The sequence below is a fragment of the Dreissena polymorpha genome, chromosome 6 (assembly GCF_020536995.1).
Source record: "Dreissena polymorpha isolate Duluth1 chromosome 6, UMN_Dpol_1.0, whole genome shotgun sequence".
Classification (NCBI taxonomy): domain Eukaryota; kingdom Metazoa; phylum Mollusca; class Bivalvia; order Myida; family Dreissenidae; genus Dreissena; species Dreissena polymorpha.
In genome coordinates, this window is record NC_068360.1 from 115,372,989 (window position 1) to 115,397,853 (window position 24,865).

Sequence of the window (24,865 nt, forward strand, 5' to 3'; positions counted from 1 at the left end):
TTAATGTCATCAGGAACCCAGTTTGTGGTTGGGCTTGCGACCTTAAGTATGTCTGATATTGCTCTTGATTTGTGCTCCTTTTCATCAAGCCTTTGGTCAATGTGCCATCCAAAGATCCTCATGTTACTCGCAATCGCTTTACGGTTTAAAGATTCGATATTTTCCTGGAGAGACTTTATAAGATCATCATGTTCGTCACATTGGTTATGCAAATGGTCAACATCAAGTCGCAGGTTTTCTGTAAGATCCTGCCCATCGGAGATGTTGCGTTCAATGTCAAAAATACGAGTATCTGTGTTTTCGCATTTCGTGTTTAGTGTACCTATTTTACCGCGTAAAGTTGTATTTTCGACTTTAAGATTGTTGACATCATGTTTAATTTCTGACATTTCTGCGCGAATCAACCTCATTTCGTTCAAAAGACCAGCCTCTGATGACTTGATAGCTGCGAGAATCGCGTCAAGTTCCGTTGGGCCGGGGTTTAGTTCCACGTCTCCTGCTAATAAAAGCACAGTTTCCTTAATGTTGAATCCAAGGTTTACCTGCGAGGGAGCGTGCGGTAGACCAATATTAGCTTGGTGGATTGATGTTACACTATTTGAACATGCTGGAAAGTAAGCCTCATTTTCCATGAACTGGCACATGCTATTACCTGCTAACGGAAGGGTTGCCACAAAATTGGCTGCATGCATGGCGGCCACGTAGTAGTGTAGTATAAGGAGAATACATATGCTGGAGGCAAAGACGCGTAAGTGGATGTCCGATGATTTCACATACGGGGAATAATGTTTGTCTTTATTTCCAGGTTTATTTTTCGATTGTCTATGCCTTCTCGATGGCAAAAACGACCCAATCCGTATGCGAAATGTTACTGCATCAACACCCATTTTAATAGTTTTCCTCGATTAATACTGGGATAGCTAACACACTACTAGTGTAGACAGTGGTTAATATTTACCTAGGTATTGTGTTGACCATTGTCCACCGTCTGTTAATCCGATTATCGATACATGTAACTGTCCAGCGGCTATTTATGCAGGTGCACACTGTTTTTGTTCTGTATGCAGTTTAAATATTTAAACTAGTTGAAAGTTTATTTCCTAAATACTCCACTAACTTTTCACAATTTCCTCAATTCAACAAGGTGTTATAATCTGTATAGTTTATATAGTTAGCAATTACAATCTTCGGAAGTTATCGTCACTTTAAACACGTTAAATCACACCAATATTCACAGAGCAAAAACATACGTCTGACCTGTGCGCACACACCGACAACCCATTATATATAATACACACATGCAAAAATATTATTTACTACTGTCGATTCCATTAAACTGCATGCTGTCCCGGACTTTGTGTGGTTTTGAAATATACTTGTTCTATTAATAGTTTTTGTTTTCTTTCAGATGTTGTGCAAATATATTCGACGGAAATACAAGAATCTTCTGAAGTTAAAGAGGAAACAACAAATTTACATAAAGGTATGCGCGTATGTGTAAACACTGACATTGAATAACACGATGCATATTTAAACAATACAGGCAATGTTCAAAGATTGACGAATTGACAATGGTCCAACTTTTGTGTCCAATTTTAATAAATAAAAGAATTGTAAAAATTAAGAGCAATATAACACTTCATACGTTACACAATTATTTTTTTACGAATAATCATAGTTTTTGTATTGATACACTTATAAAGCGTTACAAACTTGAAATCGATTGAATACATTATTTTCTTGTTAATCCTTTCAAAATCGTTGTCAAAGCGTGATTTGTCTACAAACTAAGATCTGTTTGTCTTTTCGCAATCTCTTGGAGTTTGAAACAACAGTTGTTATACTCAATTATTTAACAATAAAAACGCACTTCATTAGTGTCAGACAACACATCTAAGTACATTTACTCATTGAACCATTTGTCTCGTTCAAATTACCCTTTATTTTTGTTTTAATTGTACATATCAATATATATTCACAATCAGGAATTAAAGTGCTACGAAACTTTGAATTAAAACTACGTGTATTGCCTGGAACAGCTTACTGCGATCACTATGTGTGCGGATACTTTTAATGCAATCATTGTGCAAGAAATTGCCATGTGCGCTCGCGTATTTAATTTTTTTTTGTTAAATGCTGAAAAAAAAAATTTCTCAGGCACTGCAACTACTTTTTTTAATGATCCGCTTCAACATGAATGATTTTCATTATTTCGGACAATTGCAACTGGTTTTAAAGGTGAAAATGGTTCATTTGTCGGTATGTCGAATTGATACGATATCGACACAACGGACTATATCTCAATATTAACTGATGAGTACACAACATATAGGCTTTGTCAGCTTTCGATGCAGTTGTTCGTTAGTTGTCCATTACAATGAGTAATGAAGGTGTTGTAAACTTACGTGGCGGCCAAATATATATATAAGATCCAGAGTTATTGAGAAATAATAATTGTGGCGGATCCGTGGTCCAGTGGTAACACACTGACTTCACAATCCAGAGATCGCTGGTTCGATCCCCAGCTGCACCTAAGGTACTAACTCGTCTTTCGCATGAGACGTTAAACCGAGGTGCAGTGTACTAGGTGCTATACACCGGGCACTAAAAGACCCAGGGTCACCTCTGGAACGGGGTTTCTCCTGTATTGTGCACTATCCCCCGTAACCAACTAACACGTCTTTCTGGGGGCGATGGCCATATGGGAGACAATCCCGGTGCACTCGATAAAAAAATAATGAAGAAATGAAGAAATATATAACCCGTTCATGTGCCAAAGTTGTCTATAGTAGTTGCTTTGTTTAGTCATTGTATTTGTAAGTATATCGGACTTTATTTGGCGTTTGAAATATAGTGTTTTTAAATCGTGTAAATTATACGAATTTCTTCACGAGTGTTAATTTGTTGTGTGTTGATATTGTGTGAGTGTTGTGGTATGAGCATTGTTATAATCGTATAACATAGTTAATGTCGTCAAAAAGTAGCATACACAATATATAGTGTACAACGTTATTCTTGATTTCTATGTTAAACAATAAAATAAATATACGCATATGGACTAGTGACTTCTAAAGGACAAATATTTATTATATTTTACACATATAATTAAGAACATAATATATCATTATACATTATTAATTTCCTCTTAAACTATTTTTTGCATTTTTAAAACATAAAAAGTTGAAAGAATTTGCATGTACAAAAACAACTCGCTAATCAGACCGGGTATCCAAGTGTCAAGGGTCATTCACAGTTTGCGGCATCTGTTTTGATAACGGATTAGTAAAACGCCCTCATATGGTGTAAAACGACACTTATTGGCACCTATTGATAATTACTTGTGCATTTAAAATAGTTTCTTAACTTTTAACGATATAAAACTTGCTACATTAAATTCAGAAGACTTAAACCGAAAGAAATAAAAATGCTTTATTCTATGTGATATTATAAACAATTATATCAGATTGTCTATATTATTACGCATTTCAGTAGCATTAAAATATATTAAGCAAAGTTTATAATGTATTTTTTATTAGTCGACTGCATTAGAATGTCAAATTTATTTAACGTTGGCCGCCTTCAAAAATATCGTTTAAAATATTCCTTTCTAATTTCTCTATACAGAGGACAAACAAATACAAAGTGCGTGACGCTCGATTGGTCATTGTCGGCTAGGGTACTACTTACATGTACCCCGGGTACTCTTAAATACTTACATGTACCCCGGGTACGGTAAATATTCTTAATCGTACCCGGGAAATTTAACGCTAAATCGGTCGTTGTCGGCTATTTTTTGGAATTAATTATATTTACATATATGTCACTTTTCTGTAAAATGGCATCTATATTATCGAAACTCATACTCAAAAAGCATATTGATGCAGATTTTTTTAAAAGAGAAGTTTTATTTAAGATAATCGGTAGCGCGTTTTACGACATCGGATTTGGGGCGGAAATACTTGGGTACAGTTTTATATCGACCGGGTACGATTAAGTATATTTACCGTACCCGGGGTACATGTAAGTATACTTAAGAGTACCCGGGGTACATGTAAGTAGTACCCGAGCCGACAATGACCAATCGAGCCAAAGTGACACTCGTTTTCTATAGCGCGTCCGTGGCAAAACTTACATTTTCTATTTTCGCGTAGTATCTGACTATAACGACCGCGTTCGATCTCTTATTTATGTGACACGTATGAGGCGAAAAAAGTTCATACATGTTTTATGTCGTACTCCATTTTGATTTAATAGAAAATAGAATTCACATGATAAACAATATTATCATGTAATTGAAATTAAATGAAATTATGTATATTTTGTAATAAAAAAATTAAAAATTTTCATATATGTTTTATGTCGTACTCCATTTTCAATTACTTAATATTATGTATATTTTTGGTATTCGGCCTTTTTGGTATGTGGTCTTTTTGGTTTTCGGTTTTTCAGGACCTAAACCAGAGATTTGAAACCTATAATAACAATAATTGCTTTAAGGCATTTTTGGTTCATTTTTTGGCCTTTTTGGTACGCTTTAGGGCCTTTTTGGTAAGGCCTTTTTGGCATTCGGCCTTTTTGGTATGCGGCCTTTTTGGTGTTCGGCCTTTCTGGACCTAAACCAAATTCAACTCACAGGATAGTTGTTTGTTCTTAGCCACTTATTTCGTTTCGTTGTTTTTTTTCGTCAAACAAAAGCATGTTAATTTGTGAACTGAATCAGTCGAGTCTCTAAGCGAAGGATAGAAACATGTCCAAATAGCATATTAAATGCACAGGTGGAAGTAACGTACCCAGGATAGTATTTTTCATATATATATTTTTTAGGAGCCCAATATATTCAAATAAATATATAAAATCAAGTTAATGAGAAAAAAATTGACAAAGAGCCATGAAAAAAAAATCCCCACCCTCTGATATTGGAATCATAACAAGGTCATTAACTAGACTTTATTATAGACCTGTTTTCGCGGGCCGCAAAAATGTCAAAAATAGCTTTAATCCAAAGCATCTCTTGATCCTCCTATGGGCCATTGGACATACAGAAACCACGTGGTGCCTGCGTCGGACCCGGTGACACGGTGCTGGTGTGCAGTAGGGCTAAGAACTCCATCGTACACCTCACTGTTGATGGGGACATTCTATGTACCTACCATGTAGATATGCAATGGCCGTATACCCTGTGTATGAAAAATGATGGGAGCAGATTGGTGGTGTCTGGTTGTAAAAAGGGAATGATGAAATTGCTGATGTACAAATTATCATAAATGACACCATAGTATCTATTAATTATATCTACAATTATGCATATGCTACCTGTATAATTCTTTTTTATTTTTGTTGTAAGGGACTATCTATGTTTATGCTATTTGGTTCGTATTCTTGGTTAAATAAAGAATGTACATACGCATCCGTGTACAAACTGCAACTACACAAATAATACATTTCAACAGATTACAAGCCTCTGTGTTTAATAGACGGTTAAATTGTGTATTATGCACATGGTTAAAGCAGAAAAGTCTTACCTTTGGTTGATGTTAAATATAACAGTTACTTTACCTCAGTTACTATATGTTAATTATGAAATTATAGTATAAACACTATATAACAAATGATTCTTAACACAACCATTTACTTTAGAAATATTTTATATAATTATAAACATTATAATAAACACAATTAAATAGTTTATATTATTGGTATTTATGTTGTTAAAATTGTGTTTACGAAATTGCCCAATATATTGCTCAAATAAAACCAGATTTCAATCAATTGATGCTTTACCCACTTTATTCAGCAAATATGCATTTGTGACAGGCATATATTTGGTAAATATTTAACAATCACTTTTTAATTACAATGGTTTAATACTGACTTGAAAATAACATGCCACTTCCAACTTAAAGAAGTGAAATTCATATATGCACAAGTCCATTCAATGCACAGCACTTATTCAACATGGTTGTACAATCACCTTTCATCCAAATAAAATCATAATATAGAGAATACATGGTTGGTGCCGAGATGGAGAAAGTTTTTCCGTTGAGGCTTAGAAAAAGAAAATAGGGCGAGCTTTAGCGAGTCCTATTTTACTTTTTCGGGTCGAACCGGATAAACTGTCTCCATCTCGGAACCAACCATGTATTCTTTTTATCCTGCTTCATGCCGTTGACACATTTTATCAAATACAAATTATAAATTGACATAACAATATAATAATTCTTGTCGAGCCTCCTACATGTACACAGCATTCCAGACAACTGAATAACTACTGATTGTGTCTCTTAAAAAATAGTTCCACTTAAAACTGTTTCTTTTAATACTTTCCTATTGAAAACATGAGAAGAAATAAACAAGAGGGCCAAGATGGCCCTGTATCGCTCCACTGTTTTTTATACGAAAAAAAAACGTGCAATGCGCATGGGTTGAAATGTACTCAAGCATGTGACTTTCTCTTTCTATCCCTGGTCCCACTGGGCGCTTAAAATTGGAAGGGTGAGCATTTATATATAGAAAAAGTTACTACCATGTTAACTAAACAGACTAAAAAGCCCGGGAATTGTTGCACAGGTCCTTTGCTTAAAACGTAGGTACAGTTATCTCTCCAAAAGATATAATCGTTCTTTCTATTTCACATATTTTTAGATGCTGAAGATCAAATCTACGCATTTGATTATATGAATCAAAATGCCTTAACCCTTTACCAAACGACACATTTTGGACATTCCCAATTTGAAAGAGGTTGCAGACGACAATTAAATTGTAATGGAATCTGAAGGAAATGATCAGGTAGGGAAGAAATAATTGTGATAAAAGGAGAAATTGCTCATCTTGAGCAATTTCTCCTTTTATCACAATTATTCATAAAGTCGTCAGCTACAAACCTTTAAAATCCTTTTAGTGTTTGGTAAAGGGTTAATAATCTCTGGTTCCTTCTGTAGAGCCTTTCACACATTTACAACAAATACAATAGTAGCATCTTTCTTTGTAAAGTCTCATCTCAAAATATAACAAGGCCTGTTAATGAAAAACATGCATGCCCCCCCTCTAGGCTGTCAGTTGTAGTGGCAGCCATTGTGTGAATACGTTATTTGGCACTGTGACCTTGACCTTTGACCTAGTGACCTAAAAATCAATACCTGAATAGGGGTCCTCTGCGAGTCATGATCAATGTACCTATTTAGTTTCATGATCCTAGGTGTAAGCCTTCTTGAGTTATCATCCGGAAACCATTTTTCTAAGTTGAGTCACCGTGACCTTTGACCTAGTGACCTGAAAATCAATAGGGGTCATCTGCGAGTCATGATCAATGTACCTATGAAGTTTCATGATCCTAGGCATAAGCATTCTTGAGTTATCATCCAGAAACCATTTTATTATTTCGGGTCACCGTGACCTTGATCTTTGACCTAGTGACCTAAAAATCAATAGGGGTCATCTGCAAGTCATGATCAATGTACCTATGAAGTTTCATGATCCTAGGCATAAGCGTTCTTGAGTTATCATCCGGAAACCATTTTACTATTTCGGGTAACCAAGGACCTTGACCTTTGACCTTTAGACCTGAAAATCAATAGGGGTCATTTGCGATTCATGATCAATGTACCTATGAAGTTTCTTGATCCTAGGCAAAAAGCGTTCTTCAGTTATCATCCGGAAATCATTTTACTATTTCGGGTAAACGTGACCTTGACCTTTGACCTAGTGACCTGAAAATCAATAGAGGGTTATCTGCGAGTCATGAACAAATTTGGTAGAGGACTATTAGATATCACTCCATACCAAATTTAGTAGCCCTAGGCTCTATAATTATGAACAAGAAGATTTTAAAAGTTTGCACAAAATAGGCCTTATTTAAGCATATGTTCATTTTTGTGACCCCCGGGGCAGGGTCAAATTTGTCCCAAGGGGCATAATTTCAACAAACTAAGTAGCGACCTTTTAGATGTCACTACATACTGAATTAAGTAGAAATAGGCCCAATAGTTATGGACAAGAAGATTTTTAAAGTTTGCACAAAATGGGCCCAATATAAACATTTGTTCAATTTTGTGACCCCTGGGGAACGGTCAAATTTGATCCCAGGGGCTTAATTTGAACAAACTTTGTAGAGGACTATTAGATGTCATTACATACCAAATTTGGTAGCCCTGTGTCATACGGTTATGGACAAGAAGATTTTTAAAGTTTGCACAAAACAGACGTTATACAACAAATTTTCAATTTTTTGACCCCTCGGGACAGGCTCAAATCTGACCCCAGGGGCATAATTTGGAGAAACTTGGTCGAGGACTATAAGATGTCACTACATACTAAATTTGGTATCCCTATGTCCAATGGTTAACAACGAGAAGATTTTTAAAGTTTTCACAAAATAGGCCTTATATAAGCAAATTTCCAACTTTTTGACCCCCCAGGGCAGGGTCAAATTTGACCCCAGGGGCGTTATTTGAAGAAACTTGGTAGAGGACTATAAGATGTCACTACATACCAAATTTGGTAGCCCTAGGCCCTATGGTTATGGACAAGAAGATTTCTAAAGTTTTCACAAAAGGCCTTTTAAAGGCAAATTTTTTAATTTTTTGACCCCCAAGGGGCATAATTTGAAGAAACTTGGTAGAGGACTATAAGATGTCACTACATACCAAATTTGGTAGCGCTAGGCCCAATGATTATGGACAAGAAGATTTTTAAAGTTGGGGCATAATTTGAAGACACTTGGTAGAGGACTATAAGATGTCACTACATACCAAATTTGGTAGCCCTAGTCTAAATGGTTATGGACGAGAAGATTTTTAAAGTTTTCACAAAATATGCCTTATATAAGCAAATTTTCAATTTTTGACCCCCCAGGGCAGGGTCAAATTTGACCCCGGGGGCATAATTTGAACAAATTTGGAAGAAGTTCACCCAAAGAACATTCCTGAGAAATTTCATCAGAATTGAATCAGTAGTTTAGGAGAAGAAGATGTTTAAATAAAAAGTTAACGCACGGACGGACGCACGCACGTACGCACGACGGACACAGGACCATGACATAAGCCCCATGGCCTCTGGCCAGTGGAGCTGAAAACGAATCGAGAATGTGATATTTTTCTTGCTAAAAAATGTAAAACAAATGCAGCAGCAAAACAAAAACTTTTGTTTATTTACCTTAGCGACAACTTTAATCCATTGCTTTACGAAAACGTAATCCTGTCGTAGCGAATCATTTTATTCATATCGAAGATAACAATTTTGAATGACAAACACAATCCGAAATACGTTTTTGATTCGTTCGATGATTTAAAAATATTTTTAAAAATACTGTTAAAACTACAATGTCAAAATTGTTGTCCCTCAAATCCTGAGAGAAAATAGATAACTATGTTTCGTCAGAGAAATGACTTCGCACTAGATACATCATAAATTGAGTAATCAAGTATAATGAAAATGATAAATACGGAAAGCTGGCCCAGTAATATATTTTAAATAAGAAAAAAAGGAGGATAAATAATATAACGTTAACATTCATGATGTGTCCCAATAAATTTCAAACGTCAAATATTAGAACATGTGAATCGTCACAGCGTGCGTATGATTACACTACTTCCTGTTGACCGGAGATACTGTAGGAAAGTTTATTCGTCCTTGCTTAATTTTGCCAATGTTTCAACAGAGGCTGGATAAAATTAAAATCAAATCAGTGCAGCTTATGCAACTGCTGTTGGTATTGCATTGTCATTCACTAGAAGAGAAACTTGGCGCGGTGGTGGATGTGTTCCTCGATGAATGTGGCGATGAAATAGTAGCTATGGTCATAACCCTGGAATGAAAATAAGGAGACAAATATTAGCTTACATAGGATGAACATGAGATGTTTGTAAAACATGTATGTCTTCTAAGAGAAAAACAAAATTTGTCGTACACCAAAACCATGGTTTAATGAAAACATTCTTGAACTAAAACGTAAAACACGCAAACTGGAACGCATGTGGAGAAAATACAAACAACCAGACCAATATGAACTTTTCAAAAATGCCAGAAATAAATACACTTTCGAGTTGAATGCAGAGAAGAAACGATCGCTTAGTCAAAAAGTAATTGATTTTCACGGAGATTCTAAAAAACTCTACAAGTTTGTATCAGAATTAACAGGAAAAAATACTGATAACCCTATGCCGGAAGGTGAAAGCGACACCGCGATAGCTGAAAATTTTGCCGATCACTTCCTGGATAAAATTAACGAAATTCGAGATGCCCTTGCAAGTTTCGAAAAATTCACACCCGATCACAAGGAAGTACCATGTTTCGGTATGTTCGAGGATCTAACCCAAGATGAAATGAAAACGATCATCAATCATCTTCAAACGAAATCATGCGAACTAGATGCATTGCCAACAAGAGTACTAAAATCATTTTTAAACGAGTTACTACCGTTCGTGACAAAATTGGTTTATCTCTCTCTGAGTCAAGGAGTTTTTCCTTCAAAATTTAAACAGGCAATAGTAAGACCACTTCTTAAGAAAATTGGACTAGACCTGAGTTATGCCAGCTATAGACCAGTGAGCAACTTATCATTTATATCGAAAGTGATTGAAAAGGCTGCTCTGTTTAGACTCAATATACACGTAAATGAAAACAATCTCCTTCCAAAAAATCAGTCAGCCTACAGACAATTCCATTCTTGTGAATCTGCTTTACTTAGACTAGTCAATGATATACTTGAAGTATACTCGATACAGTCGATCATGACATTCTACTAGACGTGTTGCAAAAACAATACGGTGCATGTGGCACGGCACTAAACTGGATAGACTCGTATCTTCGTCAAAGAAGCTGTCGCAGAAGTGTTAATTCAGCTTTATCGGCGGCACGTTCTTTGGAGTGTAGTGTCCCCCAGGGTAGTTGTCTTGGTCCATGGCTCTACCTGACGTACGCTGGAACACTGTTTGATGTCGTTCCTCCCTCCATCAAAGTCTACGGTTCTGCAGACGACCACACCGCAAACAAGCGATTCAAACCTACATCTTCTTCTGTTGAAAGAACTGCCATTTAAGAACTTGAAAGTTGTGCACTCGTTATTAACAACTGGATGAACGAGAATAAACTGAAAATGAACGCATCAAAAACGGAATTCATCATGTTCAGTAGTAGACCCCAATTAAATAAATGTCAATCTAAAGAAATATATATTGCTGGTGACACTGTTAAAGCAGAAAAATGCATACGGTATTTGGGTGCATATTTAGACGAAACACTAAATTTTAAAGAACACATCAAAATTGAGTGCCGTACAGCCATGTACAACTACCTTATAATCAAAAACATAAGGAAATACTTAACAAAAGAAGCAACAGAAATACTCGTTTTGTCTTTGGTAATATCCCATCTGGATTTTTGTAATCTCATCTTGTATGGAACAGCTTAATGCGAAATAAACAAAATGCAACGTATCCAAAACATGTGTGCCAAATTGGTACTCGGCCGACAGAAATATGACAGTTCAAAAGATGCCTTGTATGAACTACACTGGCTACCAGTAAAGGCTAGGATAACATTCAAATTACTGAACTTCATGTATAATTGTTCTGTTGGTAACGCGCCAAAATACCTTACAGAACTTTTAAAAGAGAAAGTACCAGCACGTGTCCTACGATCTACCGTCTCGTATGACGGATGTTATGATGTGAAACGCACAAAGAGAAAAACTTTCATGGACAGGAGTTTCGGAGTTGTTGGTCCGAAACTGTGGAATGACCTTCCATCGAGCATCCGGACTTCCGCATCAATAAACATTTTCACAAGGAATTTGAAAACATTTCTCTTCAGAGACTTTTACACCCTATTTTAATTTAAATACCTGTGATTTAAAAAAATAATCGAGACTCAGTTGTGCAGGCTTATTTGTCACTAGGACTCATAGGACCAAGCAATTAAAGAATTGTGCGGGCTTCTTTGCTCGAAAAGGATATTTATTGTACAAGTGACTGGTAATCAAGAATCATAAGGGCTTCTTTGCTAAATGATTGAATTACATAAACCAGCTGTTTTTTAGTCATGCTTAGGCCTTCTAGTTGTGTCTTATAGTCACACTGTAATTTTAACCTTCAAGTTGTGGCTTGTAGTCACACTTGGTCAGCCTATTTGTGACTTGTAGTCACGATAGTTCAAATAAGGTTAAAACCCAAAAGAAGTGTCCTTAAGTATGACTGGTGACCGGAAGCTGCGGGATCCGACAGCCAGAGTGCAGAAATATCCTTTTACGTATCCTTTTAGTTAATGAAAAACACTGTCTTTATGTTGCCAAATATTTGCTCATATTATCATTATAATTATTGTCTTAACTCTAGTTATATCAATTTATTACATAATATTTCACTTTTACTGTGTTTTAATAGTGTAGCCGGTATTGTTTTATTGCTTAAGTTCCTTACAGCATTATTATTTATATCACACATTTTTAGATCATTAATCCTTTAATTAATGCTGCATAATATTATCAATACCTCTTTTTTTATCAATTTTATGTACATATATATTTTTTTTTACAACGCCATTGAATATTATTATATAAATAGGCGTTTCATTAAATTAGCAAGTTTCAAAAAAGTTTCAGTTTCTAAGGGAAGCAAAGTGTCAATCAAATGTGCAATTGTTAAATGATGTTGAAATATTGCTTTCCACGAGTGACCTTGACTTTTCTTGCTATATTGATCTCAAGATTGATACTGGCTATCCTTTACTAAAGATTTATCAGCACACAAATGACCATACGTTTAAGCGGCTTGTTCACAGATTTATGCATTTTTCAAACAATCTCATCAAATAAGCTAATATTAACCCCTATATGCCTAGTGGACTCTCCCATCCTTCTAAATTGGATCAATTTATTTCCAAAATTAGGGATGTCTATAATATTCATTTCTATATTTAGAATATTTTTTACAGAAATTCCTTTAAGCAAACAGCGCAGACCGTTATGAGACACTGCATCATGCGGCGTCTCATCTGGGTTTACGCTGTTTGCCAAGGCCTTTTTTCTAGACGCTAGGCTTAAATGGGTTAAAGCTCTAAGTGCTTTAAATAGTGTTACTAACTACAGTTGCAAGAAAAAAAAGTAGAATGAAAGGTTTTGCCTTCCCCAGGATATGGAAACTGGACTTCTTGAATCAAAAGTGACACCCATGACCTTGACCTTTTGACCTCAAATTTGCATGATTGTTTGTCAAAGAATTCTCTATGTAGCATGCAGAAACAAATTGGTTTACATTTCATCTAACAAGCACCTTGAGAACTTGACAAGCTGTATGGCGGGTAGTTTCACAGCAGGATACTCCTAATATTTCTAAGTGGGGCATAGTAAAAATAAAGCAACAGAGACAGGCAGCATAGCACAAGAATTACCTCTATGAATTATTTTATGCAAGGCAATATTTGTAGTGGTACAGATTGTACAATTTATTTCTTTAACTTAAACTTTAAAACTTTAAAGGTTGTAAAAACAAAATAACTACAAGGTTACCTCATGTATCCTCAGATTGATTGGCACATTGTTGGACGCACATTCAGCTGACAGATTGTCAGGCAGGAGTTGTCCTTTCACATAGAAGTTGTCTGCCTTTCCCTGGTCAACAAGCATATTAAGGGCAGGACCAGTGTACTTCTTCACCAGTTCTGTGGCATCATACTCCTGTGGACAAATACATTAAACACTTGAAATGACAAGCCATTTTATTTGCTTTATTAACCTTTGATATATTGGTATTTTTATACATGATGATGATAATGATGATGATGAGCAAAATCACAATGCTTTGATGATCATGATAAGTGTCATGATAACAACTGCAATAATAATGGTGACCATGACAATGTATGTAAATAGATTGAATAATATAAACAAGAGGGCCTGAAAGGCCCAAAGTTGCTTACCTGAGATAACAAGATATTATTGGGACAAATCTTCTGACCAAGTTTCACGAAGATCGGAAAATAATGTGGCCTCTAGAGTGTTGACAAGGCTTTACTATAGCCATATATATATATATATATATATATATATATATATAAGGACAAATGCCCCGCCCCCTGGCAGCTATGTTTTTCAACCAACCGGCATCATTTTTGAACTCGTTCAAGATATTATCGCGATGAATCTTCTGACCAAGTTTCATGAAGATTGGAAAGTAAATGTGTCCTCTAGAGTGTTAACAAGATTTTACTAGAGCCATATAAGGAAAAATGCCCCGCCCCTTGGAAGCCTTTTTTTTCAAGCAAACATAATTATTTTCAAACTCATCCAAGATATCATTTAGACCAATCTTCTGACCAAATTTCATGAAGATTGGACAATAAATGTGGCCTCTATAGTGTTAACAAGGCTTAACTATAGCCATATATAGCCATATAAGGAAAAATGCCCCGCCCCTGGTAGCCAGGTTTTTAAAGCAACCAAAACCATATTCGAACTCGTCCAAGATATAATTGGGACAAATCTTCTGACCAAGTTTCATGACGATAGGAAAATAAATGTGACCTCTAGAGTGTTAACAAGGTTTTACTATAGCTATACAAGGAAAATATCCCCGCCCCCGTGGTGGCCATGTTTTTCAACCAACCGGCATCATTTTTGAAAATCGTCCAAGATATTTTATTGGGATGAATCTTCTGACCGAGTTTCATGAATATCGGACTATAAATGTGGCCTCTAGAGTGTTAACAAGATTTTACTATAACCTTATATAGCCATATAAGGAAAAATGCCCCGCCCCTTGGGGGCCATGTTTTTCAAGCAAACGTAACCATTTTTGAACTCATCCAAGATATCATTAAGACAAATCTTCTGAACATATTTCATCAAGATTGGACGATAAATTGGCCTCTAGAGTTTTAACAAGGTTTTACTATAGACATATAAGGAAAAATGCCCCGCCCCTGGCGGCCATGTTTTTCAACCAACCGGCATCATTTTCGAACTCGTCCAAGTTATTATTGGGATGAATCTTCTGACCAAATTTCATGAAGATTAGACAATAAATGTGGCCTCTAGAGTGTTAACAAGATTTTCCTATAGCCATATAGAGCCACATTAGGAAAAATGCCTCGCCCTTTGGCAGCCATGTTTTTTAAGCAAAGATTACCATTTTTGAACTCATCCAATATATCAGTGGGACAAATCTTCTGAGCAAGTTTCATGAAGATCGGAAAATAAATGTGGCCTCTAGAGTGTTAACAAGGTTTTAATATAGCCATTTTAGGAAAAATGCCCCGCCCCCTGGTGGCCATGTTTTTCAACCAACCGGCATCATTTTCAAACTCGTCCACGATATTATTGGGATAAATCTTTTCACCATGTTTTATGAAGATCAGACAATAAATGTGGCCTCTAGAGTGTTAACAAGATTTTACTATGGCCATATATAGCTCTTTAAGAAAAAATGCCCTGCCCCTTGGCAGCCATGTTTTTCAAGCAAACGTAATCATTTTTGAACCCATCCAAGATATCATTAAAACCAATCTTCTGACCAAATTTCATGAAGATTGGACAATAAATGTGGCCTCTAGAGAGTTAACAAGGCAAATGTTGATGCCGTACAACGCACAACGGACAACGGACGATGGACAAAAAGTGATCACAAAAGCTCACCATGAGCATGTTGTGCTCAGGTGAGCTAAAAATTGGTCACTTGGAATTACTGAATCTCTAATGAAAATCTATATACCACCACAGTTGTTCCATTCGATTTTCCTGTCAACGCCTTGTTAATCGATTGATCGATCATCCTTAAATAGGTCAAACATGATTTAAATCACAATGTGCCTTACATTAATCATTAGTTCTTGCAAGTATTGGAAAGGTCTTGTATGGGTAAAGATAATGTGAAATTCACTCACTGCTTACCTGCCATTTAGACTTGTCCCCTCCAAGATATCCTGTGAAAGCTTTGATTCCCCACGGTGCTTTGGTTGGGTTGGAGATAGGGGCAAAAGCACTCATTGACTGGAATTTGCCCGGATTCTTCAGTGCACAGATGAGTGCCCCATGACCTCCAATACTGGAACAGCAATTATTTATAGGATTTTTTTATAGCAGAATCTCAGTCACATCATGGCAGTCACTTAACCTATTAACATTGATACTGGATGAACATGGTTAACTTGTACAATGTGTACACAGTACCAGCAAATGGCAACTGTACTACTTGAATCAGACACCAATCTACTTGCATGTTGTCGTTATGTGGCAAGGATGGGTATTGAACCTTGATTTTGCATGTTTACCTTAACCAGAGCAAAACGTTTTCGCTGACAAATGGGTGAGAAGGATTGCTCAGACCAGAGAAAAGTTTAGCTTAACAAGAGGTCCTTTAGGATGGACCCACAAACATATGGGCTCTTAAAGTGCTCAATTAGCATTATGTGCTTAGGTGAGCTAAAATATAAGCATGGATCCTTATCCACCATGAGATGTTGTTTTGCCCATAAGATCAATCTCCCTTCCTTCAATTTTGCACTTGAAAAAGGAAAATGTTCTTGTATTGGAGACATTTCCATAAGAGGATAACATCCTGAGATGGAAAATCGTTCACATCTTGAAAGGGAGCATTTGGTCCTCATTTTGAGGAAAAGAACTGTGCTAAATTTGCCATTTGGATTATCATTTGATAGCAATTAATCATTTCAAGTTGAACTGCTGTGTACATACCTATGACCAAATATGGACATTTTGTCTGGCAAACTGCTAAAATTAGCATTTATAACGTCTGGCAACTAAAACAAAGAACATATATATGAATTGCCAGCAAACAAATATTAGAGAACATTATTGTTTTTCGAACATTCACATTTACAATGTATAAAGATTTTAAGTAGAATGATTAGATGCAAGATGTCTGAAACTAAATGGCTTTCATTGAGATTGTTTTGAATATTTATGAAGGTTTTGCTATTTTGTAGTTGTATTAGAGTATTAGTATTTTTTCACACATTTCATCTATGAATTGTAAACATTTGTGAAGATTTACATTTATTTTTTCAATTTTTATTAAACTGAACATAAGCATGATACAGAAAAAAATGGACAATTGTATTGTCTTACAAAATAAAGACACTTAAACATTCAGATAAAAATTTCATAAAAGGGTTTTGATACAAATCTTGCCTACCTCCTTTGTAACATATGAATACATGCGATAGTTGGTCTTCCATTTCTCCTCTGTGGCATCCACATAGAAGCCTGCACCAGACCCAAAGTCCCAGCTATCATCTTCACCCTCAATGTTTACACCTCCTGTAACACCAACAATTCGTTATCATAGCTCTTGATTGACTGGTCACTCTCCTGTAACATCAATAATTCATTATCATAACTCTTGATTGACTGGTCACTCTCCTGTAACATCAATAATTCATCATAACTGTTGATTGACTGGTCAATCTCCTGTAACATCAATAATTCACCATAACTGTTGATTCACTGGTCAATCTCCTGTAACGTCAATAATTCATCATAACTGTTGATTGACTGGTCACTCTCCTGTAACATCAATAATTCACCATAACTGTTGATTCACTGGTCAATATCCTGTAACGTCAATAATTCACCATAACTGTTGATTGACTGATCAACCTTCTGTAACATCAATAATTCACCATAACTGTTGATTGACTGGTCAACCTCCTGTAACATCAATAATTCACCATAACTGTTGATTGACCGGTCAATCTCCTGTAACATCAATAATTCACCATAACTGTTGATTGACTGGTCAATCTCCTGTAACATCAATAATTCATCATAACTGTTGATTGACTGGTCACTCTCCTGTTACGTCAATACTTCACCATAACTGTTGATTGACTGGTCACTCTCCTGTAACATCAATAATTCATCATAACTGTTGATTGACTGGTCACTCTCCTGTAACATCAATAATTCATCATAACTGTTGATTGACTGGTCAATCTCCTGTAACGTCAATAATTCACCATAACTGTTGATTGACTGGTCACTCTCCTGTAACATCAATAATTCACCATAACTGTTGATAATACATTATCGCTGATGAAAGACTTTTCACATCTTGTTAAATCAATTACAAGGAAATTCGCTGGCTTGATATCTTTGATGGACATCAATGTTGTCAATATTTTGGTCCTTAAAATGGATATTAAGCCTTGATCAAAATTTAGTAAAAAAAGAGCCATCATGACCCTGAAGCCCTCACCTGATTTCAATGTGCATCAATTGTTGTAAACTTAATTACGTAATTAGTTTTTGTCCCCATTTGACCCAGATCTGGACTTGGTTTAGATATTGTCAAGATAAACATTCTGACAAAGTTTCATTAAGGTTGGGCCTTAAGTGTAGTTTCTACAGCTATAGGTAACAAGGTTTGTAAGTAACAAGATTTTTATTTCATTTGAACAGGAAACCTTCTTTTTTTACCGCACTTGACCCAGAATTCAAACTTGACCTTGAGATTGTCAAGGTGAACATTCTGACAAAGTTAAATCAAGATTTGGTCATTAATGTGACTTCTAGAGCAGCAACAAGTTTTTCTAGGATTTGAACTGGTTACCTTGTTTTTGGACACACAGCCAAAATTTTAAGATGGCATAGATATTTTCAAGATTATCAGTCTGTCCAAGTTTCATAAAGACCGCGGAAAAAAGTGCTGAATCAAAAATGGTAATAAGCTTAAGGGTGATGACGCACAAAGTTGGATTATAAATATAGACTGATCATAAAAGGTTTAGCAATTTAATTTGAACATGTACGCCATGCCTCAAGTCAGGACTCACGTGGACTGGTATCCGGCGCAACCAAGATGATTCCTTTCTCTGCAGCGACACGCTGGGCACCAGCCTTAGACACAAAGTTCTGCTCAGTGCAAGTAAGACCTGTAAGTACACAAACAGCATGGACCCAGTTGATCATCAGTTTAAACTATTAAAGCAGGGCTTAAGTTTTAATTAAATTGTTTTTTTCTTTACTGGGATAAAACTTGCTTTAAACACTAAATTCTGCGGAACCACTCAATACTTTCTGCTGCTTGTGGACACATTTTTATTGACCAAGTATTATCAAATCAAGGTGCTTTTGGAAATAAACTGTTGGAAGAAATAGAGGACATTTGTTCATGTCAGTGTAAGATCGTTTGTTATTTTACGAGTAATCATAGAAAATAAATTTTCACGAGTGGCACATATTTGTCTATGATCACGAGGGAAATAACAAACGATCTTACACTGACATAAACAAATTTTTTGTTTCTTTTATGCTCTTTTTCAAAATAATAATTAATAATTATTTTCCTTTCGATGAAAAGTGACCCTCTCAACCGTGGCATGCCTCAATACATTGAAATGATGTCATTGTGTTGACGAAATGACGTCATTTTGTTGACAAAATAATGTCATCATTCAAGGAAAATTCTTCAGTTAAACTCTTTTCAATCTAAATAAACGGTTAAAAAAGCATAAAATTAAAAGAAAATGTGTTGAATTCGGTGGAATATCGATTTTATTTCACTCGTGATCATACAAAAAATATAAACAAGGATATAAACAAGGGAAGTACATCTTGATATGATAATCTAAAAACAGAAAAAGGAATTTCGAAAATGTGTTCTTTTGACAGGTGAAAAGAACAATTGTGTTATTTTCACTGCTGTAATTTCACTGCAGAAATGTCATATTTTATCATTAGGTATAAAAGAAACATTAAACTTCTATATCATAACATGTGGCAGTTTAACTCCTGATCATTAAATGGAGAATACAAGATACCTCCATCTTACTGCATTTCTGGTTTTATATTTCTTTTGCAAAGAAATGGCAAATAACTTATTCAAATGACAGGACCATTCTTACCAGAGAGCCAATAGAGTACAGGACATTTCTTGACCTCTGCTTGTGGTGGGATGTACACACCAAACTTCATGGTGCATTTACATTCAGTGCTGCAAGATAATGAAAAACTCAACATACAAACACTCTTGAATTTGTTAAGCATAAAGTATATGCGCACATGCACAATCCATACCTTTTTTCCTTATCGTATATACTTTATTTATATGTCAAAAATAAATTTTAATGTTCAAGTTCATTTTAATAAGAAGTGTGTGTTTGTTTAAACTACTGGCCAAATGAATCAGCACAATATGTTGTACACTTGTAAATAAAGTGGCAAAGCGGTATAGGAACATAAAACATAAGCTTCAGTTGACTCGAAATGTTTTTATGTTGCTGAAAAACCTTATACTTCAAGTTTGGACAGCCAGCACTAAATGGCATGGTACTAGTATTATAAGACTTTTCCAATAATTATAAAGTTTCAACATAATCAAAATGTATACACTAAATTTACCAATATTGGTTATGCAAGTAAAACATAATATGCATGTTTACTTGTAACAATGTCTCTCTTTAAATAAAAAAATAAATCAATCAGTTGGTTTATTCATATAAATATCACCTTTTTCTTAATTATACCTCTCATGGCTATAGACCTTTTGAAAACCTCCAAACATTTTGTTACTGGACACCTGTGTTATGGCAGTCATTTTCGAAGTACTGAAAATAAACATGAAACATTAATGATCAGTCTGTCACAGCTATATTTTTCAGTGTATCTGTTTGATCCAGCTTTTCACCTTAGAAGACCTTTACATAACGCCAACAGAACCCAAATGAAAACACTCCATTCATTCAATTGGCTGATTTGAGCATAATGCCCCCAAACAATACCAACATCACAATGTCTTTATAGTATAGGATATACATGTAACACTGTCAAGTGTAGGGAAGTAACGACTACTCAATTATGTTAATATACAACATCGATACACATTTTGGTTGAGTTACAATTAAGAAGGACCAGTAAGTGTAATCCTCTATTCCCAAAGACTTTTAGGGTCAGTAAATCGTCAGGGGAAAACGGAATGTACTTAGTATCAATGAATGCCATAATATGTTGTTAACTTTATTGTTAACAGTATTGCTTTCAAAATATAAAAAAAACACACATTTAAGAAAGAAATTAATGAAAACCTATCGGTAAATGCCATTTGTCTTGTATTGCAAGACAAAACCACTGAAATAGTATAGTGTCTTTGCTAGAATGGAAATGGTTTTATAACAATATAAAGAAGTGAAACTCCAGCTGCTGGAGCAGTATTGAATTTTCATTAAAACATTTAATTGGTCCTTTATTTAAGGCAAGTGACCGATTGCCCAAACAGTACAAAACAGCACAATACAGCATAATACAAACCAACATAAACACACAATATGAATAAAGCTGGAGTCACCGCCTTGGAACGGTCAATGCAAAGCAATGGGGGTTTAAACCTGGTTATAGAGCGCTCAACCTCACACTTGGCCCAGCAATATTCATAATACATTTAAGTGTAAATAAAATTTAACGTCATAGCATTGTAACTCAAATTAAACAATAATAAAAGAGAACTAAAACGCATTCAATTTAATTACTATTTAATTACTCAATTGCATTGAAGATACAAGAGTAACAGAGTTACAACTTTTTGACGAACGATCAAATACAACTATTAACAATTGCCAACTACATTCCTTCTTTATAGAAAAAGATTTGAGAATGTAGCGTCATGGAGTTAATATCTCAGATAATCATCGCGCAAATACAGGAAAAAGCAGCAATAATGGGTGTAAAATTCCATATTACATAGCTTGGTTGTTTATGTGACTGCTAAAAAAATAAAAATAATTAATTCAAACAAAAAACGCCTATCAGAGAGAAAATATAAATAAAAAAGCCACACATGTGTGAGGTACGCGGTCAGTCTGTCTGAACATCTTTGCTGAAACACGAAAAGGCTACAACATTGCCAGTTTGCTATAAATAAGACAGTGTGAGTCTGCGAACGCTATTACGTAGTTCAATATACATGCGCTTCTTAACACACATTTTATGCGGTGGATATGTGACTATTAAGTGTAAAAAGTACACAACAATACTTAAATCTTTTTCATTAAATAAATTAAACACATTAATGTTCTCCATTGAATTATTTTAAAGTCAGGTTTATGTATATAATGCCAAATATCTCTTTTAAAGATATTTCTTGTTAGTATTCAAAAAGATTTGTCCTAAAGTATGTATATGTTTTTAAACAATAGGATTTTAAAGAAATCAATGGGTCACAAGTACTTCAAGTTAAACTTTATTTTGACAACAAAGCTGAGGGGGGGGGGGCTAATTGTATAACCATTATTATGGTCATATTCACAATATCAAAAAGTCTTTTCTGTCCCAAACTCATGTGATATTGTCATTTTACATGTTTGGAAATGGACCTGTTAAATTATAGAAATCAACTGTTTTGTAATTTTAATATCCAATTAAATGATCTGTATATGGTTATAATTATCTGCTTTATTTAAGGATATCTATATTTGTTCAAGAGTTATAAATTATTATTTTTTTCCATAATTAAAAAAACAAATGATTCTCAAATTTTCATTTCAAAGGTATAGGTCATATTTCTAAACTGGTGAGAAAAAGGCTCAGGACAAAAACAAACAGTAGAGGTTTAACAGAAAACTATTAATCATATAGTAAAACTATTTGTCCATCTAACAAGTGTTAAGTTTTACTCATATCCAGGCATTCGGAAAAGATTATTACATTCACATAATTACTCTAAGTTTTCGGACACTCAAAATTATTTTTTAGCAGAAATAATTTTTTATGTGTAACTTTTAACAGAATTCTGCCATGTTGCACTTATCTGATGACACCTCGATCATGTTTGCTCTTTTTTTAACAGCCAGATTAAGGTCATAAAACCTTGCAGACGAATGCCCTAAGAAAATTGACCATTGCATTTATAAATATGTATACCAGTAATAGACAATGGTTTCATTAAACAGTTTACAGTGAAAAACATGTTAAAATAATTTGTACTGTTGAGAAAAAGGCTCAGGACAAAAACAAACAGTAGAGGTTTATCAGAAAACTATTAACCATATAGTAAAACTATTTATCCATCTAACAAGTGTTAAGTTTTACTCGTATCCAGGCATTCGGAAAAAACTATTACATTCACATAATAACTGTAAGTTTTCGAACACTCAAAATTATTTTTTAGCAGAAATAATTTTTGTGTGTAACTTTTAACAGAATTCTGCCATGTTGCACTTATCTGATGACATCTCGATCATGTTTGGTCTTTTTTTTAACAGCCAGATTAAGGTCATAAAACCTTGCAGACGAATGCCCTAAGAAAATTGACCATTGCATTTATAAATATGTATACCAGTAATAGACAATGGTTTCACCAAACAGTTTACAGTGAAACACATGTTAAAGTAATTTGTACCATATGGTGTGTTTTTTCCCAAAGATTTTTAATATTCATTGAAACATTTGACCCTATACACTAGTAACAGATTGCAAACCTGTACCCGACCATCAATGCATTATTTTAAAGTATCTTTTAACAGCTGTATTTTTAAAACACATGAGGGTATTTGGTGAAACTAAAGGGATTGTGATTTATTGAAAGACTATCTAAGATTAAGCTTTATTACCATTCTACTGTTACTTTTATTCGTTGCATTCATATTGTCACATTAAACCAATACCTGACAGTTTTGGGGATGTTAAATTCCCAAACATTAGTTTTGATAATTCAAAAAATGATCTCAGTAGCAAAAGTCCCGACAGACAAATATGATTAGACAGGGTCTCACTAGGATTTTAAAACAGGAGTCAAAGGACTCCTCACTTGAAAAGTAGGAGTCATGAAGTAAAAAGTAGGAGTCCCAATGAATTGTGCACACATCTTCGAATGTTCAGCAAACATCTATTCAAATAAAGAATGAATATAAAATAACACTATAATTGTTGGTTTAGTTATTAAAAACCAATATAAGTCTATTCCAGTTTTAATCTGTGGTCACGACGCTCTCGGAAACACTTAATCATGCGTATTTGTCAGGGCTCAACATTAACCGAAAAACAAACATAGAAAATCTACTTCCCTGAACGTAAAGCCGCTTGCCCAAACATGAAATATCACATTAACTGTAAACCTTATATTTTTTAATAAAGATCAAAATGATACACCACAAAACCTTTTTTATTTTTGAACATTTAACAAAATTATTACTACAATGAAGTCTAATGAAAGTCTTAATTACATGCTCTTTGTTCTTTTTAGCACTTGCCTGGGAGGACAACTAGATTATAAAATAACTTGCCCGGACCCAACTTTTACTTGCCAGGGGCAATAGGACAACCGTTAATGTTGAGCCCTGTTTGTACGCATAAATTTGAATGACGCCTATTTGAAACCAATTGAGAGTCCCCAGGACACACGTTTTTTTGAACAACTGGGATGTTCAAGTCAATCCATTAACAAACAAAACATGTAAAGCAACCTCCTATTTAAACTAAAGCCAACACACTTTTATTTCCTCACACCTGTTTAAAACTGATTTAATCAAGTGCAGTAATGTTACTAAATTGTCCAATAATTTTCCCACATCCAATCCTCTATGGAGCTAAGCCCTAATGATATATCTGACAGCATGAGCATGCTTCCAGTAATGTAGCATTGATTAATGCTGGCCATATACCGTGATGAACAACATCAAAGGCTTTGCTAAAATCCACGATGGCAACATCCATCTGGTCTCTCTGCATGGTAGAAGCTAAGTCATGGATAAAACCCAAAAGTTGGGGTTCGCAAGACCGCCGGGCACGAAAACCATGTTGGTTGTCCACCAGGATATTAAAGTTGTCAAGATGGTCTAAAATGTTACTTACAACGATATGTTCCAGCAATTTACAGGCAATACATGTTAATGAGACTGGTCTATAATTACTAGTTTGTACTTT

The 24,865-nt window shown here is 35.0% G+C and overlaps 2 protein-coding genes across 12 annotated transcripts in view; one reads left to right on the top strand and one right to left on the bottom strand.

Annotated features, from left to right (window-relative positions):
- The window catches only part of LOC127833811 (S-formylglutathione hydrolase-like), a 67,375-nt gene extending 46,716 nt beyond the window's left edge, over positions 1-20,659 (bottom strand). The window contains exons 1-8 of one of the 8 annotated variants that reach the window (XM_052359269.1): positions 20,476-20,659; positions 19,855-19,943; positions 18,784-18,882; positions 17,145-17,269; positions 16,685-16,749; positions 15,881-16,034; positions 13,502-13,669; positions 9,474-9,802 (exon numbers count right to left, since the gene is read on the bottom strand). In XM_052359269.1, the coding sequence (XP_052215229.1) occupies positions 9,725-9,802; positions 13,502-13,669; positions 15,881-16,034; positions 16,685-16,749; positions 17,145-17,269; positions 18,784-18,882; positions 19,855-19,943; positions 20,476-20,570 (873 nt within the window). In that variant the 5' untranslated portion in view covers positions 20,571-20,659 and the 3' untranslated portion in view covers positions 9,474-9,724. Of the gene's footprint in view, positions 1-9,473; positions 9,803-13,501; positions 13,670-15,880; positions 16,035-16,684; positions 16,750-17,144; positions 17,270-18,783; positions 18,883-19,854; positions 19,944-20,475 lie in introns of those variants that run through there. The other 7 variants (XM_052359266.1, XM_052359267.1, XM_052359265.1 and 4 more) reach the window with 7 other exon arrangements.
- Positions 1-24,865, top strand: part of LOC127833809 (uncharacterized) — a 104,067-nt gene that overhangs the window by 58,362 nt on the left and 20,840 nt on the right. Inside the window, exon 3 of one of the 4 annotated variants that reach the window (XM_052359261.1) lies at positions 1,409-1,483. The exons of the other annotated variants lie outside the window; for them this stretch is intronic. Coding sequence (XP_052215221.1) covers positions 1,409-1,483 — 75 coding nt within the window. The remainder of the gene's footprint in view (positions 1-1,408; positions 1,484-24,865) is intronic. 4 annotated transcript variants of the gene reach the window in all.